This window comes from Dendrobates tinctorius, unplaced genomic scaffold (assembly GCF_039654945.1).
Source record: "Dendrobates tinctorius isolate UK_male_01 unplaced genomic scaffold, ASM3965494v1 ptg000126l, whole genome shotgun sequence".
Taxonomy (NCBI): Eukaryota; Metazoa; Chordata; class Amphibia; order Anura; family Dendrobatidae; genus Dendrobates; species Dendrobates tinctorius.
The window spans coordinates 24267613-24286592 of NW_027361794.1; the positions used below are offsets into that span (position 1 = coordinate 24267613).

At 47.4% G+C, this 18980-nt stretch overlaps 1 protein-coding gene across 1 annotated transcript in view; it reads right to left on the reverse strand.

Annotated features, from left to right (window-relative positions):
- The window catches only part of LOC141047104 (uncharacterized), an 87144-nt gene extending 74792 nt beyond the window's left edge, over nucleotides 1-12352 (reverse strand). Inside the window, exon 1 of the mRNA XM_073542067.1 lies at nucleotides 11247-12352. Coding sequence (XP_073398168.1) covers nucleotides 11247-12204 — 958 coding nt within the window. The 5' untranslated portion in view covers nucleotides 12205-12352. The remainder of the gene's footprint in view (nucleotides 1-11246) is intronic.
- Nucleotides 12353-18980: the final 6628 nt, after the last annotated feature.

Here is an 18980-nt window from a genome sequence, read left to right on the forward strand (position 1 = left end):
CCAGATGGGTAGCAAAAGCTACAAGAGCAAATGGCACTACCGAGGAACAGCTGACGGTGCTGGACCACGGTTACTAGGCAGGAGGTACCTGTGCTAGAAAGCACTACCAAGGACCAGCTGACGGTGCTGGACTTCGGATACCGAGATGGAGGCACCTAGGCCAAAGGCTGTGGCGAGAACCAGCAGACAGTGCTGGCAACCGGATGGGTAGCAGAAGGAACAAGAGCCAATGGCACTACCGAGGATCAACTGACAGTGCTGGACCACGGTTACTAGGCAGGAGGTACCTGTGCTAAAAAGCACTACCAAGGACCAGCTGACGGTGCTGGACTTCGGATACCGAGATGGAGGCACCTAGGCCAAAGGCTCTGGCGAGAACCAGCAGACAGTGCTGGAACCCGGGTGGGTAGCAGAAGGTACCCATTCAAAGCAAAGTAGCCAGGCCGCAAGCCGGCCGCAGTTACCAAAACCCACAGTCCTACAGGGGGTCCATGTCCCATTGGCACTACGGATCCAGCCTTCAGTGCCAGTTCCCGCAGCCCACATAGGAGTCACCTAAACTGCAGGCACTGTAGAGTCGGCTAACCCGGCCGCAAGGCGACAGGACAACGGATTGGTGGCATAGTGACCTTGACACTACTCGGAAACAGCAGGCGTGCTGAAAACAGGCTGGGCAACAGGGAGTACCCGTGCCAAAGACACTGCCGAGCACCAACTGGCGTTGTTGGAGCCCAGGGACAATCATGGTGTAGGCCGAGGCCTACTTGGTGGCAGTTTTAGCTTGTTTGTAGGCTACAACAGACTGTCAACATGCTCCAATTAGGCATCTGTCTCCACTCTGTTTCCAGGATTTCACGTGACCACCAACACCGCCAGTTTATGCGTACAGTAGCCGTCTGCCCAATCCACACGTGTTCCTGGGTTACTGGGGTTCTGTAATGTCAGCAGATCCCCTGATGAGTGTCTGCCACTGTCTCCTGCTCTGTCCACATTCCCACTTGCAGTGGGAAGGTGGACAGCGCAGGAGACAGTGGCGGACACATATTGGGGGATCTGCTGACGTTACAGAACCCCAGTAACACAGGAACACGTGTGGAATGCGTGGACGGCAACTGTGAGCAGGAACTGGCGGTGTTGGAGGTCAGGGGAAATACTAGAGACAGAGTGGAGACAGAGGCCAAATCAGAGAGTGTTTAAATCTGAAGTAGTTACAATTTGGAGGCAGCAGCACTTTGCCCTCCACACAGCAGGGGATCAGCTGACATTACTGACCCCCACTTTCACATGAACGAGTGTTTATTTCTGTGTGGACAGCACTTCCGAGCAACAACTGACGATGTTGGAGCCCAGGGATAGTCATTTTGTAGGCTGAGGCCTACTTGGAGGCAGTTTAAGATAAGACGTTGTTTGAATTTGGAGGAAGCAGCAGTTTGCCCTCCACACAGCAGGGGATCAGCTGACGTTACAGAACCCCACTTTCACATGAACGAGTGTTTTTTTCTGTGTGGACATCACTTCCGAGCACCAACTGGCGTTGTTGGAGCCCAGGGACAATCATGGTGTAGGCCAAGGCCTACTTGGTGGCAGTTTTAGCTTGTTTGTAGGCTACAACAGACTGTCAACGTGCTCCAATTAGGCATCTGTCTCCACTCTGTTTCCAGGATTTCACGTGACCACCAACACCGCCAGTTTATGCGTACAGTAGCCGTCTGCCCAATCCACACGTGTTCCTGGGTTACTGGGGTTCTGTAATGTCAGCAGATCCCCTGATGAGTGCCTGCCACTGTCTCCTCCTCTGTCCACATTCCCACCGCTTACAGTGGGAAGGTGGACAGCGCAGGAGACAGTGGCGGACACATATTGGGGGATCTGCTGACGTTACAGAACCCCAGTAACACAGGAACACGTGTGGAATGCGTGGACGGCAACTGTGAGCAGGAACTGGCGGTGTTGGAGGTCAGGGGAAATACTAGAGACAGAGTGGAGACAGAGGCCAAATCAGAGAGTGTTTAAATCTGAAGTAGTTACAATTTGGAGGCAGCAGCACTTTGCCCTCCACACAGCAGGGGATCAGCTGACGTTACTGACCCCCACTTTCACATGAACGAGTGTTTATTTCTGTGTGGACAGCACTTCCGAGCAACAACTGACGATGTTGGAGCCCAGGGATAGTCATTTTGTAGGCTGAGGCCTACTTGGAGGCAGTTTAAGATAAGACGTTGTTTGAATTTGGAGGAAGCAGCAGTTTGCCCTCCACACAGCAGGGGATCAGCTGACGTTACCGAACCCCACTTTCACATGAACAAGTGTGTTTTTCTGTGTGGACAGCACTTCCGAGCACCAACTAGCATTGTTGGAGCCCAGGGACAATCAGGGTGCAGGCCGAGGCCTACTAGGAGCCAGGTGTAAAGCTGAGGTATTTTGACTTTGGAGGGAGCAGGACACTTTGCCCTCCACACAGCAGGGGATCAGCTGACGTTACTGACCCCCACTTTCACATGAACAAGTGTGTTTTTCTGTGTGGACAGGACTTACGAGCACCAACTAGCGTTGTTGGAAGCCAGGGACAATCAGGGTGCAGGCCGAGGCCTACTAGGAGCCAGGTGTAAAGCTGAGGTATTTTGACTTTGGAGGGAGCAGGACACTTTGCCCTCCACACAGCAGGGGATCAACTGACGTTACTGACCCCCACTTTCACATGAACAAGTGTGTTTTTCTGTGTGGACAGCACTTCCGAGCACCAACTAGCGTTGTTGGAAGCCAGGGACAATCAGGGTGCAAGCCGAGGCCTACTTGGAGCCAGGTGTAAATCTGAGGTTGTTTGACTGTGGAGGGAGCAGGACACTTTGCCGTACACACAGCAGGGGATCAGCTGACGTTACCGAACCCCACTTACACATGAGCGAGTGTTTTGTCTGTGCGGACAGCACTTCTGAGCACCAACTGGCGGTGTCGGAGCCCAGGGAAAATCAGGTAGCAGGCCGAGGCCTACTTGGAGCCAGGTGTAAATCTGAGGTTGTTTGACTGTGGAGGGAGCAGGACACTTTGCCATACACACAGCAGGGGATCAGCTGACGTTACTGACCCCCACTTACACATGAGCGAGTGTTTTGTCTGTGCGGACAGCACTTCTGAGCACCAACTGGCGGTGTCGGAGCCGAGGGAAAATCAGGTAGTAGGCCGAGGCCTACTTGGAGCCAGGTGTAAATCTGAGGTTGTTAGACTGTGGAGGGAGCAGGACACTTTGCCGTACACACAGCAGGGGATCAGCTGACGTTACCGAACCCCACTTACACATGAGCGAGTGTTTTGTCTGTGCGGACAGCACTTCTGAGCACTAACTGGCGGTGTCGGAGCCCAGGGAAAATCAGGTAGTAGGCCGAGGCCTACTTGGAGCCAGGTGTAAATCTGAGGTTGTTAGACTGTGGAGGGAGCAGGAGAGTTTGCCGTACACACAGCAGGGGATCAGCTGACGTTACCGAACCCCACTTACACATGAGCGAGTGTTTTGTCTGTGCGGACAGCACTTCTGAGCACCAACTGGCGGTGTCGAGCCCAGGGAAAATCAGGTAGTAGGCCGAGGCCTACTTGGTGGCAGTTTGCGATTGTTTCTAGACTACTACTAACTGTCAACGTACTCCAATTAGGCCTCTGTCTTCATTCTGTTTCGAGTATTTCCTCTGGCTTCCAACCACGCCAGTTGCTGCTCTGAAATGCCGTCTGCACAACCCACACTTGTTCCTGTGTTACTGGGGTTCTGTAACAGCAGCTTCTCCCTAGAGGTGAGTCAAGCAATGTCTCCTGCTCTGTCCACATTTCCACTACAAGTAGTGGGAATGTAGACAAAGCAGGAGACATTGCCGTGCTCACCTCTGGAGATGAGCAGATGTTACAGGACCCAGGTAACACAGGAACAAGTGTGGATTGTGCAGACGGCACTTGAGAGCAGAAACAGGCGGTGTTGTAGGCCAGAGGAAATACTCAAAACAGAGTGGAGACAGAGGGCAAATCAGAGAACATATTAAATCAGAGGTAGTCAGAAGTTGTAGGCAGCAGGAGAGTTTGCCGTACACACAGCAGGGGATCAGCTGACATTACCGAACCCCACTTACACATGAGCGAGTGTTTTGTCTGTGCGGACAGCACTTCTGAGCACCAACTGGTGGTGTCGGAGCCCAGGGAAAATCAGGTAGTAGGCCGAGGCCTACTTGGAGCCAGGTGTAAATCTGAGGTTGTTTGACTGTGGAGGGAGCAGGACACTTTGCCGTACACACAGCAGGGGATCAGCTGACGTTACCGAACCCCACTTACACATGAGCGAGTGTTTTGTCTGTGTGGACAGCACTTCTGAGCAACAACGGGCGTTGCTGTAGCCCAGGAAATAAAGTTCAGGTCATAGAAACATGAACACAACAGGAGACCTGGATCCTGTTGCCAGCCAATTATTTATTCTGGAAGAGGACTGGCAAATTCAGGTGAGATCCAGGCCTTGTTCATTTTCAGGAAAGTAAGCCGGTCAACATTATCGGCGGATAGTCGCGTGCGACGGTCTGTTACCACACCACCTGCAGCACTAAAGACAGGTTCCGATAATACACTGGCAGCAGGGCAAGCCAGCACCTCCAATGCATACTGGCTAAGCTCTGGCCATGTATCCAGCTTAGAGACCCAATACTTGAACGGGGAAGAGCCGTCTGGGAGAACACTAACAGGGCAAGACAAGTAGTCTGTCACCATCTGACGGAAACGTTGCCTCCTGCTGACTGGAGCCATCTGTGATGGTGTAGCCGTTTGTGGCGGTCCCACAAAACTTTTCCACATTTGGGCCATACTGGCCTTGCCTTGTCCTGCGGCACTGCCTCTGCTACCTCTTTGTGCAGAGCTTCCTCCACTGCCTCTACCCACATGGCTGCTTTGAAAAGCACTACCAGCAACACTTGCGGGGGGAATGGAGAACATGATGGCCTGCACAAGTGTTTCTTGGTACTCCCGCATTTTTCGCTCCCGGTTCAACTGTGGTATGAGGCTTTGTAAGTTGCCCCGGTAGCAAGGATCTAGGAGGGTGTACACCCAATAATCAGCCGTGTGGAGAATGTTGGCGATGCGGCGGTCATTTAACAAGCACTGCAGCATGAAATCAACCATGTGCTGCAGACTGCCAACTGGACCGGAAACGCTGTCCCCAGCTTGAGGCAGCATCTCTGCCTGCTCAGCATCACCCCACCCTCGCTGTACACACTGACTACTAGAGCCTTGTGTACCTCCCTCCTCTGGAGAGATGTGTTCCTCCTCCTCCATTGACTCCTCGTCATCCTCCTCACTAAGTGTCCCCTGCCTCGGCCTTTGTGTGGAAGCACGTTGCGCAGACTTGCCAGAAGCAGATGGCATTTCTGACTGCTCATCCTCGACCTCTTCAAAAACCTCCTCACTTAGTGCTTGTAAGGTTTTTTGAAGCAGACAGATGAGGGGGACAGTCATGCTGACTAGTGCATCATCTGCACTGGCCATCCGCGTGGAGTCATCGAAGGCACGCAAAACTTGGCAGATGTTCCTCATAGTGGCCCACTCAGTGGTGGTGAAGTGTGTCCGGCGCACAGTGCGACTTGTTTGCGCCTGATGCAGCTGGTACTCCATTACTGCTGCCTGCTGCTCACACAACCGCTCCAACATATCGTTGAATTCCACCTGGTGGGGAGGTCACATATGATGCAATGTTCTGGCAGGCGGAATCGGCGTTGCAGAGATGCAATGCGCGATCTTGCCATGCTGGAACGCCGCAAGTGAGCACACTCTAGGCGAACCTTGTGCAGCAGTGCATCAAGATCCGGATAGTCCCTCAGAAAGCTCTGCACGACCAAATTGAGCACGTGTGCCAGACATGGTATGTGAGTGAGGTTGCCTAGGCCCAGAGCTGCCACTAGATTTCGGCCATTGTCACTACCAAACCTGGCTGGAGATTCGCTGGCACAAACCACACATCGCTCTTGATGGCATTCCAGAGCTCCTGTGCTGTGTGGCTCCGATTCCCCAAAGAAATTAATTTAAGGACGGCCTGTTGACGTTTGGCCACACCTGTGCTCATATCTAGCCTAACAGGCTCACGCAGTGCTGAGTAGGAGGAGGGCTCAATATGTACAGACTGCATTCCTGCAATCCTTGGAGTTGGCAGAATACGTACAGAGCCACTCTCCAGATCTGTACCCGGCTCCACAACATTGACCCAATGGGCAGTGAGGGAAAGGTATCGTCCCTGTCCATGGCTACTTGTCCACGCATCGGTGGTCAGGTGGACCTTGCTACTGACGGCATTTAGCAGCGCATTTTTAATTTTTCCCTCCACATGCTTTTGCAGGGCAGGGACGGCTTGCCTGCTGAAATAAAAGCGGCTGGGCACATTGTATTGTGGAACTGCCAATGTCATAAAGTTCCGGAAGGTGTCAGTCTCCACCAGCCTGAATGACAGCATCTCAAGGGCCAGTAGTTTGGCAATGCCGGCATTCAGAGCCAGTGCTCGGGGATGGTTTGCCGAGTATGGCCGCTTTTTCTCCCATGCCTGTGCTACCGATTGCTGGTGAGTGGCCTGGGAGTGTGATGATGACTGCGAACGTGGTTCAGTGGGTGGAATTTCACTGGGTCTCTGGACAACAGTGGCAGTGGTTCTTCCATGGCGTTCCAGTGAGGAAGCCGAACCAGCTGTGTGTGAGCTGGAGGAAGAGGCCCCAACACGAGCTGAAGAGGTGGTAGGTGCTGCTGAAGGTTGGCCTACATCTTCAGTGTGTGTATGTAACTCCACCTTGTGCTTGGTACGCACATGTTTCCACATATTTGTGGTATTGAGGTTGCTCACATTTTTCCCTCGTTTCACTTTCTGATGACACAGCTTGCATTTGACAAAGCAAATGTCATCTGCAACTGTGTCAAAAAAAGACCACGCACTGCAAGTCCTGGGAGCGCCCGTTTTGTGTTTTGGAAGAGGATTGCTCCTCACGGGTGCCAAAGTGGAGGCTACAGGCAACCAAGTCTGCCCCCGCCCTCTCCCTCCTCTTTTGGCCGTTCGGGGAATCTCTTCCTCAGAGCTGCTCCCACCACCTTCCTGTGGCTGACGCCATGATGGGTCAAGGACCTCATCATCTCCACTCTCCTCTTCAAGCACCGGCTGGTCCTGAGTTGTCTCGCCAGCACCGTACGCACCAGAAATTGGCAACTGAGTCTCATCATCATCAGATGAGCACTGAGGTGTGCTGACAATAGGCACTGGCCCACCCGCCTCTTCAGATTCAGAGGGACAAAGCAGTTGCGCATCACTGCATACTCCCTCTTCTTCACGCTCTAGAATGCTGCTTGCTGGCCACCTCTTTCCAAGCCAACAGATTCTGAGAACAGAAGTAAAGATTGAGATGGCTCCTGTCCAGGGCTCTCAGACTGCCTGGGCAATTTGGCAGGTGGTGAAGAGACAGATGGTTGCTCTTCAGTGCTCTGGCCTTGGGAGGATGCGGAAGTCATTCAAGTGGATGCGTTAGCTGCCATCCATCCGACAACGGCTTTAATTTGTTCGTCACGCAGCAGTGGGGTACGGCGAGGTCCTACAAAGCTGCGCATGAAGGACTGTTGCCTGGTAAAAGTGGGGGATGCCGGGTCACTGGTGGCCGCAGGAGACACCGAATCCCCACGTCCTCTCCCTGCTGAATCCCCCCGTCCTCTCCCTGCTGAAACTACACGGCCACGACCACGTGCCTTACTCCCTGCCTTCTTCATCTTGGTAGACTGATAGATAGGCAGAAAAGTAAAAAAGGGGGCGCTTAGTGTTCTTATTCCTGAACACCTGCTAACCAGTATAAGAAACACTAATTTGGCTAAGAGTGTGTGTACTACACTTTAATATGATCTAATGTGGCCTAGACAACTGTAAAGTGGAGTGTTTGGTGAACTTTATTTCCTTTTTTTGGGGGGGGCGAAAGAAAAGGATGTGACCAAAGTTTGAAAGCTATAGTATCACAAAATAGGGTGATACTAGTCTGTCTGGCTGGCCCTGAAGGGCACAAGCCAGCAAAAAGGCTCCTCTATCTAATCCTATATAGTGTTTGCAACCAACCAATGACAATGGATGCGGTTGGAAGCACACTAATATAGGAGAAAAAATCTGGCTAAATTAGCTGCAAAAAAAGGACTATGTATGAGGCAGTGACGCACGCTGAGCGGACTACAGCTAGCGATGGCTGTAGAACACACTGCAACGTGAGCTGCACTCACACACAGAGAGACCTATCAACCAAAAACAGTGCAGAGAAATGGGCTATAGCACTGAAAGGCTGCTGAAAGGCTCCGCTGTCCACTCCTTTAGTGTTTGCAGCCAACGTATATGGATACGTATGGAAGCACACTATACAGGAGAAAAAAAAGCAGCAATAAAAGAAAAATGTGTATGAGGCAGAGACACACGCTGGCCGGCCTACAAGCAGACGTGCCTGCAGGACACACTACACAGCGTGGGTCTGCACTCACACAGCCCTTGCAGACAGCTATTAAAACAGCGCTGCTGGGCTACAAAAATGCTACAGTGGTGGATTATGTAGCCTGGGTAGAGCAATAGATATTTTGGATGATCGCTATTTCTAACTGTCCCTCACAGTCTTCAACAGCAGCCTGTCCCTAACTGAATTCACAGCAGAGTGACCAGAAATGGCGGCTGCAACGGTTTTTATAGTGCATCATGGCATCATTTCAGCAGCCAATCACAGCCATGCCAGTAGTTAACATGCCTACATGCCTAACAGGATGTGCCCACACTTTTGAGGATCCCCATTGGCTGAATCAAATCGAGCGGGCTCCTAGCATTATGGGAACTTCCGATTCCGGTATTCGATATGAAAAAAGTATCGGAACTAAGTATCGGAATTCCGATACAGCTAATATCGGCCGATACCCGATACTTGCGGTATCGGAATGCTCAACACTAATATCTACACTTGATTTACACAAATTATATTTTCTTGTGGTAACTATATACTATTTAACATTAGAATGTGTGTATTTTTGTAATTATTTGTATGTATACATGATTAATTACCACTTCTGTCTCTGTATAAACAATCCCCTTTAACCCCTTTCTGACATCAGGTGTAAATGTACGCTGATATCGGACTCCCTCCTTTTGATGGGGGCCCCGGCGCTGAGCCTACATCTTTTCTCACACATGATGGGCCAGAAGTCCCGCACATTGGTGACCCTGTCATGTGAGCGCGGGTCACCGATGAGTTGGCATGACAACCAGAGGTCTCCAGCAGACCTGTATGGCTGTCAATGCCGGATCCTATGAGCACTGCCCAGTGGTCGGCGCTCATAGCAAGTGAGCAACTCTGCTACATGCAGGTGAAGTGATCATTGCCTGTATGTAGCAGAGCTGATCGGGTTATAGCAGCTTCTAGCCTCCCGTTGAGACTATTGAAGCATGCCTGTGGAAACATGGGGTGGTCAGCGGGCGCCCCGGTTCTGTGGCCGAAAACACATGGAACAGGAATTGTCCCACCAAATGCCGGCTGTCCCTTTAATATGGGCATAACGCTACTCAGACAACACACAGTGAGGGTAAAACAGTGTGGCAATGCTTTATTGAACCACAAAACAGGCAGATAACACATAGAACAGTCCCAGCAAAATACCCAACAGAGTGCACATTACAGAGTCTCAGCCTTCCGCTGATTCGCTCCCAGGGTCACTACCCCACCTGTGGCATGCACAGAGAGGAGGTAACGACAAGTGTAGGAAGATGACAATCCATACAGTCCATACAAGGTAAAAGGCCAGTTGATCCGAGGATCATAACCTGGCTTCTCCAAACATATCCATGGTTCAGCGATGGTCAATGGAGCAGATCTGTATTCTTCCAACCGAGGCTGAAAACCCCTAGGTTGTTTCCTGTAGAATGATAGATCCATGTCCCTCGTGATGTAAAAACTATATGAAGTATATAGTTTGAAGTCTGGGATCTGCCTATATGTGGCTAGTTTTCTGTTTTGGATAACATGATACATGAGTTTAAGTTTTTTTTGTCTAGTCTCGCTTGAATATAGATCAATATTAAATAGTCACCTGATGACGCCTTTGGTGATCACAATGAAACACGTAGAAATATGAGGCTTGGAGAGTGAGTGTGTATGTCACCTCACCCTATATACTGAGATGTGTGGTATATGTTTTTTTCTATTAGTCACCTACTGATTAACTTTCAGGGGGTGAATTATGGGTATAGTTTTACATTTGGAATTAATAAAGTTTAGTTTTATCCTTTTGTCAGCAAACATGAGGAATGACAAGAGACAACCCATTTAAGAAGATTCAATTTTGGTTAAAACTATTCCAACACTATGAAAATAGAAAAAGGCTTCTCCCCTATGTGACGTTTCTGATGTTTATTAACAGCTGATTTCCAAGTAAAATATTTCCCACATTAAGAAAATGAAAAAGGCTTCTTTCATGTTTGACTGCTCTGATGTCTAACAAGAAGCGCTTTCCGGTTAAAATATTTCACACATTCTAAACAGCAAAAAGGCTTCTCCCCTGTGTGAGTTCTATGGTGAGATGGCTCAGTGGTTAGCACTGCAGCCTTGCAGCGCTGTAGTCCTGGGTTCAACTCCCACCAAGGACAACATCTGCAAGGAGTTTTTATGTTCTCCTCATGTTTACGTGGGTTTCCTCACACATTCCAAAGACTAGATAGGTAATTTACATTGTAAGCCCTATTGGGAACAGTGATGATAATGTGTGCAAACTGTAAAGGGCTGCGGTATATGTTAGCCCTATATAAAAATAAATATTATTAGTTAGATTCCATTTCTGGTTAAAATATTTCCCATATTATGAACAGCAAAAAGGCTTCTCCCCTGTGTGGGATCTCTGATGGTGATCAAGATTTATTTAAAATTTAAGAGGTTTCTCCCCTCTGTGACTTATTTGGTGTGGAACAAGACTCCCTTTGTGGTTAAAACACTTTCCACATTCTGAACATGAAAAAGGCTTCTCCCGTGTGTGGGTTCTCTGGTGGATAACACAATCTGATTTATATGCAAAACGTTTCCCACATTCTAAACAGGAAAAAGGCTTCTCCCCTGTATGAGTTCTCTGGTGCCTAACACAATCTGATTTATATGCAAAACATTTCCCACATTCTGAACAGGAAAAAGGCTTCTCCCCTGTATGAGTTCTCTGGTGCCTAACACAATCTGATTTATATGCAAAACATTTCCCACGTTCTGAACAGGAAAAAGGCTTCTCCCCTGTGTGAGTTCTCTGGTGATTAACAATATATGATTTCTGTGTAAAACATTTCCCACATGCTGAACAGGAAAAAGGCTTCTCCCCTGTGTGAGTTCTCTTGTGGATAACAAAATGTGATTTATGTGCAAAACATTTCCCACATGCTGAACAGGAAAAAGGCTTTTCCCCTGTGTGAGTTCTCTTGTGGGTAACAAAATGTGATTTATGTGCAAAACATTTCCCACATTCTGAACAGGAAAAAGGCTTCTCCCCTGTGTGAGTTCTATTATGTTTAACCAAATATGATTTCTCGCTAAAACATTTCCCACATTTTGAACAAGAAAAAGGCTTCTCTCCTGTGTGAGTTCTATGGTGAGTAACAAAATGTGATTTCTGGTTAAAGCATTTCCCACATTCTGAACAGGAAAAAGGCTTCTCCCCTGTGTGAGTTCTTTGGTGGGTAACAAAATGTGATTTATGTGCAAAACATTTCCCACATTCTGAACAGGAAAAAGGCTTCTCCCCTGTGTGAGTTCTCTGATGCTTAACACAATCTGATTTATTGTTAAAACATTTTCCACATTCTGAACATGAAAAAGGCTTCTCGCCTGTGTGGATTCTCTGGTGCTTAACACAATCTGATTTATTGTTAAAACATTTCCCACATTCTGAACAGGAAAAAGGCTTCTCCCCTGTGTGAGTTCTCTGGTGAGTAGCAAATTCTGATTTCCAGTTAAAACATTTCCCACATTCTGAACAGGAAAAGGGCTTCTCCCTTGTGTGAGCTCTTTGGTGTCTAACAAAATATGATTTCTCATTAAAACATTTCCCACATTCTGAACATGAAAATGACTTCTTTACTTTAGGAGCAGTTTGTTTTTTATTGCCTCTTTTGTGTCTTTGATTTTCCTTAGTAGTCAGTAAAGAATCAGAAGATGGGACCTGTTTCATAGGATCAGATGACAGATCTTTGCTGTGAATGGATGATGATATATCTGGAGTAATAACAATCACTTCAGTTGTGTCTTGTAGGATCTCAAGATCATCAGATTTAAAAATTGAAGATGTCAGCTGTCCCTCTGATCTCCTGGTACAGTCATCTGCTAAGATAGAAAACAATTATTTTTTATTAATAAAATATCCTTGAGTTTTATATTTTTGAACATTTCTATTTAAACTGTCCATAAAAATGGCAAGCTATGTAAAAAAACTTTAATTTTTACCAAGACAAAGACTGTTCACAGTCTAATAGAAAACCTTGTTGGATGAACCAGTAGTGTGCGGTGTTCAACTGTTGGTTCATTCTGCCTCCCAAATATCAAATAAAAAGAAACCAATCAATGTTATGTAGGCGAAAATAATACTAATTCTCATCTCACAAAAAACAAGTCCCCACTCAGGTCCATCATCTGTCAGTGGAAAAACAGAGGTTCCCGCACTATTAGTGGCTCAAAGGCTGTTGAAAAGCAACAAGGTTTCTATAAACCAATCCAGCAAAATCCGCTCTCACTTCGGAGTCTTGCAGTGTGCGCAAACAACATTTAGGATCCCTGTATTTAGTAATATTATAGTGAGAAGAATCCACTTAATTTGCGGTGTCTCCTGGAGCACAATCTGGGCACTATGTGCTGGGTAATAACATGGCAAATGTGTAATTTTCACTCTCCAACATCCACTGCGTGTTAATTTCTGGAAAGTTGCTGTGGAGTCAAAATATTCACTCCTCCTACACACGTGGTCTAAATTGATGTTACCCTTCATTTGATGACAGAAAAACCCACAATGGTGACAGAAATAACTTGAATCTGACAAAAGTAACAATAAATAAAAAATCTATGAAAATTAATAAATGAAAGTCAGACATTGCTTTCAACCAGGCTTCCACACATTAAATAGGCCTGGACAGAAATGATGATACCCTGAAAATAATGTGACAAAAGGGACATGTTAAATCGCGATGTGTCCACTAATACAGCGCTGTTCTCCTCTGGTTCAGTCCTCTGTGCTCAGCTTGCGGCTTGTGTATTTGTTTCCTGCTGTGACCGTGGCCCGTTTACTGACTACTCTTGTGTCTTCTGATTCTGTATTCTGTCCTTCTGGTTCTGACCCAGCTACCTGACTATTCTTCTTGCCATCTAACTCCACAGAATAGCAGGTAACACCATGGTCCAAGCCTAGGGGTCCCAGTGTAAGTCCAGATCCATGTGAGGGTGTTATAGGGCGATGAGCAAGGCAATCCTTGGGATATGGAGAGCAGAGAAGATAGAGCCAAGCATGTTCATGGTGGACATCTTTTGAGCTGCCAGGTGACCATGAACAGTGCTCCCAATACATTGTGTCTGCAAACTATTCCAGCTAGATCTGCATTCAAAACGCTAAATGGCGCTCCTTCCCTTCTGAACACTGCCATGTGCCCAGACAGTAGTGTACAATTGTATGTAGGGTATAGTGCGAAGCTGGAGAATAATCTGTAAGATCCATTTGTTTTCTATTATCCTTTGTGAATAATTTATCACCACATAAAGTGACACACGTCAGATATTAATAATGGGGCCTGATTAAGAACACAAAACTGGCTGCAGGAAGAGGTTAAATCAGAGGATTTTGGACACTTCTGTAATCAAACACTGTGACTATAGACAATAACATCTACTGAAATGATCAAACTCCACAGTCTCCATCAGTAATAAATGAGCAGCTAGTGGTGAAACCTCTCTGGGTAATTAGAGTATGGGGCTCGGTGACGTCACAATCTAAACTATCGTAAGGACCAATATTTTCTGTCAGATGAGTTTCAAGAAGAAATATTACACATTTAAAGAGAACTGTGTATAATAGTGCAGAGCTGAGATGTCTTAAAGGGAACCTGTCAGCAGGATTGTGCTCAGTAACCTACAGACACTGTCAGGTCAGCGCCGTTATACTGATTACAGTGATACCTGGTGATGAAATCCGTCTTGTGGTTGTTGTGTAATCTGTATTTGTAGTTTTCAGTTAATGAGATTCTCGTGCTCTGGGGCGGGGCTGTGGGTGGGGCTGTGGGCGGGGCTTTATGTGGTGCGCTGATTACATATTCATCTGTATTGGCTTATGACAGGTCGCTGACTTCTCACTGACCTGCCCCCATTATTACATAATGCATATAATAGCATTGATATTATTGGTGATAATGCCTATAATATTGTGGCTATTGTGAGGTTAGAAAAAAAATTACATCCAGCAAAATGTCACCGGCGATGGCGGCGCCTGCGCAGGAGCATCTATAAGTAAGAGATAAAGGCTACTGGACAGGGGCCGCTGGTGACATTTTGCTGGATGTAATTTTTTTTCTAACCTCACAATAGCCACAATATTATATGCCCCCCCGAGGAAGCGGTATTTTCACCGCGAAACACGTGTTGGGGTGCACAAATCAGCGCTCTCTTTGCACCAGGACATGATGGGTATGTCCATACAATGATATTTCTCTTCCCCTTCGTTTGGGCATCTGTGCAATAGATATAATACACAGTGCTGGTCGTTTTTCTGCCTGGATTGTACTGCACTCGCTACTGCGGGGACGCTGGTGATGTCTTACTGCCCCCCTTATGATATGCTGCATTTTCAGATTATATTGTCCACAGCGAATTAGATATCAGTGGGGGTCATACTCATTGCCACAGCACTAGAGATTCATACTGCCAGGGTCTAGTGCCATAGACTTCTGTGGATTAACTCTTTTCAGTGCAGACTCCCCAGCACTTTTTACCTGCACTAATCCATTTCCCTTACAAAGGGCCTGAGTGCTTTTCACATGATAACAAATTTATTTGTTGCTGATTTGTCTGTCTCAGTGGGCTCCGGGCAGTCATTTATTGCCTTTTTATTATACTATCATGATTGTTCTGTTACTCTATATGTGCCTGTTTTTTGTCAATAAAAGTTTGCACTGCTTTAGATCTGGACTCCAGCATTCTCTTGTTTCTTTCCAATTTAGTGGGAGTCATCTCTGCTGATTGAGACTACATGAGGCACAATTCTTGTACTTACAGTAATGGACTAAAAATGCTTCTTTGGAGAATTTTCTTTATATCAATCATAAAAGGGAAGTTTGGCCAGAAAGACTGGACCTGGTCTTGTAGGGACCATGAGACATTCAGCAGCACAGAAGGGAGAGAAGATTCATTCGATAAGATCTCAGGGATCTAGGAAGCCAACAGCATCATTACCCTCCGCTTTCTCTTACAGGCCCAGCATAATACCTTTCTTCAAGTGATTTTCTATATTCTCAGCACATTCTACGTACGCTGTCATTTGGCTTTATAGTTACAGATCTGGGCAGGTAACGGTCAGCGTCTTCTAATACCAAGTGGAACCTCCATGTTGTAAGTTCAATAGAAAAGGGCTTTCAATGCCCAAAGTAAGCTAGTAACATAGTTTTGAAGGCTGAAGGAAGACCTTATGTCCATCTAGTTCAGCCTATTTTTAGTGCAGCTGTTCTGCATTGTTGATCCTGGGGAAGGCAAAAACCCCACAGAGTAGAAGCCAATTTTCTCCATAGGGAAAAAAAATTCCTTCCCCTAAGCTGGGTCAACCATCTACCTATAATATTCTGTTATTCGTAACCTTCTATACTGTTACTCACAAGAAAAGCATCCATTCCTTTCTTACATCCATTCAGTGAGTTGGCCATCACCACTTACTCAGGAAGAGAATTCCAGAGCCTCACTGCTCTTACCGTGAAGAACCCTCTTCTGTGCTGGTGCAGAAATTGCCTTTCCTCCAAACGAACAGAATGCCCCCTTGCTCTTGTCACAGTCCTTGGTACAAACAGTTCATTGGAGAGATCTCTGTATTGCCCTCTGATATACTTGTACATATGTATTAGGTCTCGCCTAAGTCTTCTCTTTTCTAGAGTAAATATGTGGCGCCCCTGAGGGTTCAGTCGCCACAGAGGTACTGCACCTCCTCCTGAGGTGTGGTACCCCACCATCCAGGTAAGGTGGAGACACCTGACCACACTCCAACACCTGCATCCCACACAACATACTAGTGTAGCAAAGCACCTTTGGTGGCTCCCTGCTTGGAACACGAAGAGTGCTGGGAGGTGGGTGGAGTTTATGCTGCACCAAAGAGCAGGGAAGATAGGATTCAGGAGCAGTTGGTGAGAGGAGATCCCCTGAGTGGCATGGATTGAAGGAAGTGCTGCAGCAGACCTCAGTGACCTGGGTCTGCTGGCACAGGAAAGAGATATTCAGAAAGCCTAATTCTCCATAAGAAAGATTGTTTTGTATGGAGCGTAAGGAGAACAGAACTAAGGACTAGGGTTAGAGCAGAGCCCTTCCTCAAGTTCTAAGCGCAAGGCCGGGGTAAGGTCCCCGAGGTTGTATGAATACTAATGGTCCTGCAGCAGACACCGGAGGAATAGAAGTTGTCACCACTAGAGTTGAGCGATACCAGCCGATACTTGAAAATATCGGATCGGAATGGATCGGCCGATCTTAAAAAAAAGTATCGGTATCGCCGATTCCGATACCGGGAACCAATGCAAGTCAATGGGGCCAAAATATCGGAATTAAAAAAAACCCTTTCTTTCCTTGTAGGTTAATTCTACATGAAGAAAAACAACTAAGAATAATGTAGAATGTATTGTGGGAGGTGGAGGAGACATTAAAGCCATAGAGGTTTAGCCCAATCAAATGGAATAGCAGGAATTAAACTTTTTTTTTTAAAGATGTTAGGAGTTACAAAGATATTGACTATGTTAGCCTCATTTATATTTTGCCAGACATGTATGTCTTCTTCTTCTACTTCCTTTTTTTACATTCTTCTTCTTCTTCTTCTACTTCCTTTTTTTACATTCTTCTTCTTCTTCTTCTACTTCCTTTTTTTACATTCTTCTTCTTATTCCTTTTTTTACATTCTTCTTCTTCTTCTTCTACTTCCTTTTTTTACATTCTTCTTCTTCTTCTTCTTCTTCTTCTTCTTCTTCTTCTTCTTCTTCCTTTTCTTACATTCTTCATATTCTTCTTATTCAACAATTATTATTCTACATATTCAGCTTCTTCATCTTCTTCCTATTCTTCTTCATCATATTCTTGTTTGTGTCAGGCATTCCTGTAGTTGTTATCTAGAAAAGTTAGAAGTTTACACCTTCCGTTCTGCCTGTCACAAAAGATTTACAACAGGATTTGTCCGCGTTCAGTTTGGCCTGCAGAAGCAGGCCTTTTCCAGGGGCACCACGAGGAGGAACGGACTCACCCCCATACACTGCTTAGTCTTCTTCTGCTTATAAATAAGATAATATCATTTGCTCAGAGTATTAGTCTTATGCTTAATGTTCTTCTGCTTTGTTTTTTTTATGCTTCTTTGTCTTCTCTCTCTTGTTGTTCTGCATCTTGGTGGTTGTCTTCCTGTTCTTTGTCCTCTTGAACCAGCTGACGGTACTGGCACCCGGAGGGGCAGCAGAAGGAACAAGAGCCAATGGCACTACCGAGGACCAGCTGACGGTGCTGGAACCCGGTTACTAAGCAGGAGGTACCTGTGCTACAAAGCACTACCAAGGACCAGCAGACGTTGCCGGAACTCGGATACCGAGATGGAGGCACCTAGGCCAAAGGCTCTGACGAGAACCAGCTGACGGTGCTGGAACCCGGAGGGGTAGCATAAGCTGCAAGAGCAAATGGAAATAGCGAGGACCAGCTGACAGTGCTGGCACCCGGAGGGGCAGCAGAAGGAATAAGAGCCAATGGCACAACCGAGGACCAGCTGACGGTGCTGGAACCCGGTTACTAAGCAGGAGGTACCTGTGCTACAAAGCACTACCAAGGACCAGCAGACGTTGCCGGAACTCGGATACCGAGATGGAGGCACCTAGGCCAAAGGCTCTGACGAGAACCAGCTGACGGTGCTGGAACCCGGAGGGGTAGCATAAGCTGCAAGAGCAAATGGAAATAGCGAGGACCAGCTGACAGTGCTGGCACCCGGAGGGGCAGCAGAAGGAATAAGAGCCAATGGCACAACCGAGGACCAGCTGACGGTGCTGGAACCCGGTTACTAAGCAGGAGGTACCTGTGCTACAAAGCACTACCAAGGACCAGCAGACGTTGCTGGAACTCGGATACCGAGATGGAGGCACCTAGGCCAAAGGCTCTGATGAGAACCAGCTGACGGTGCTGGAACCCGGAGGGGTATCAGAAGTTACCCCTGAAAAGCAAAGTTGGCATGCCGCAAGCTGGCCGCAGTTACCGAATCACACAGTCCTACAGGGGGTGCTTGTCCTACTGGCACTATGGAACAAACCTTTCTTACCAGAACCCGCAGTCCACATAGGAAGCACCTAAACTGCTGGCACCCTAGCCTCGGCTAACCCAACCGCAACACGACATGGCAACTTGGGGTGGCAAACTGACATTGACACTTCCCGGAAACAGCAGGCAGGGCTGGAACCAAGCTGGGCAGGAGGGAGTACCCGTGCCAAAGTCAGTTATGAGCAGCAACTGGCGATGTTGGAGCCCAGGACAAGCACTTAGCAGGCTGAGGCCTGATGTGCTGTCAATTGGGAGGCAGCAGGACAGATTGCCATCAAAACAGCAGGGGAACAGCTGACGTTACTGAACCCCACAAACACAGGAGCTAGTGTTTTACTCTGTGAAGACGGCACTTCCGAGCAACAACTGGCTGTGTTGAAGCCCAGGGACAAGCACGGAGCAGGCTTAGGCTGCATTGAAGAAATTTTAAGATCGGTT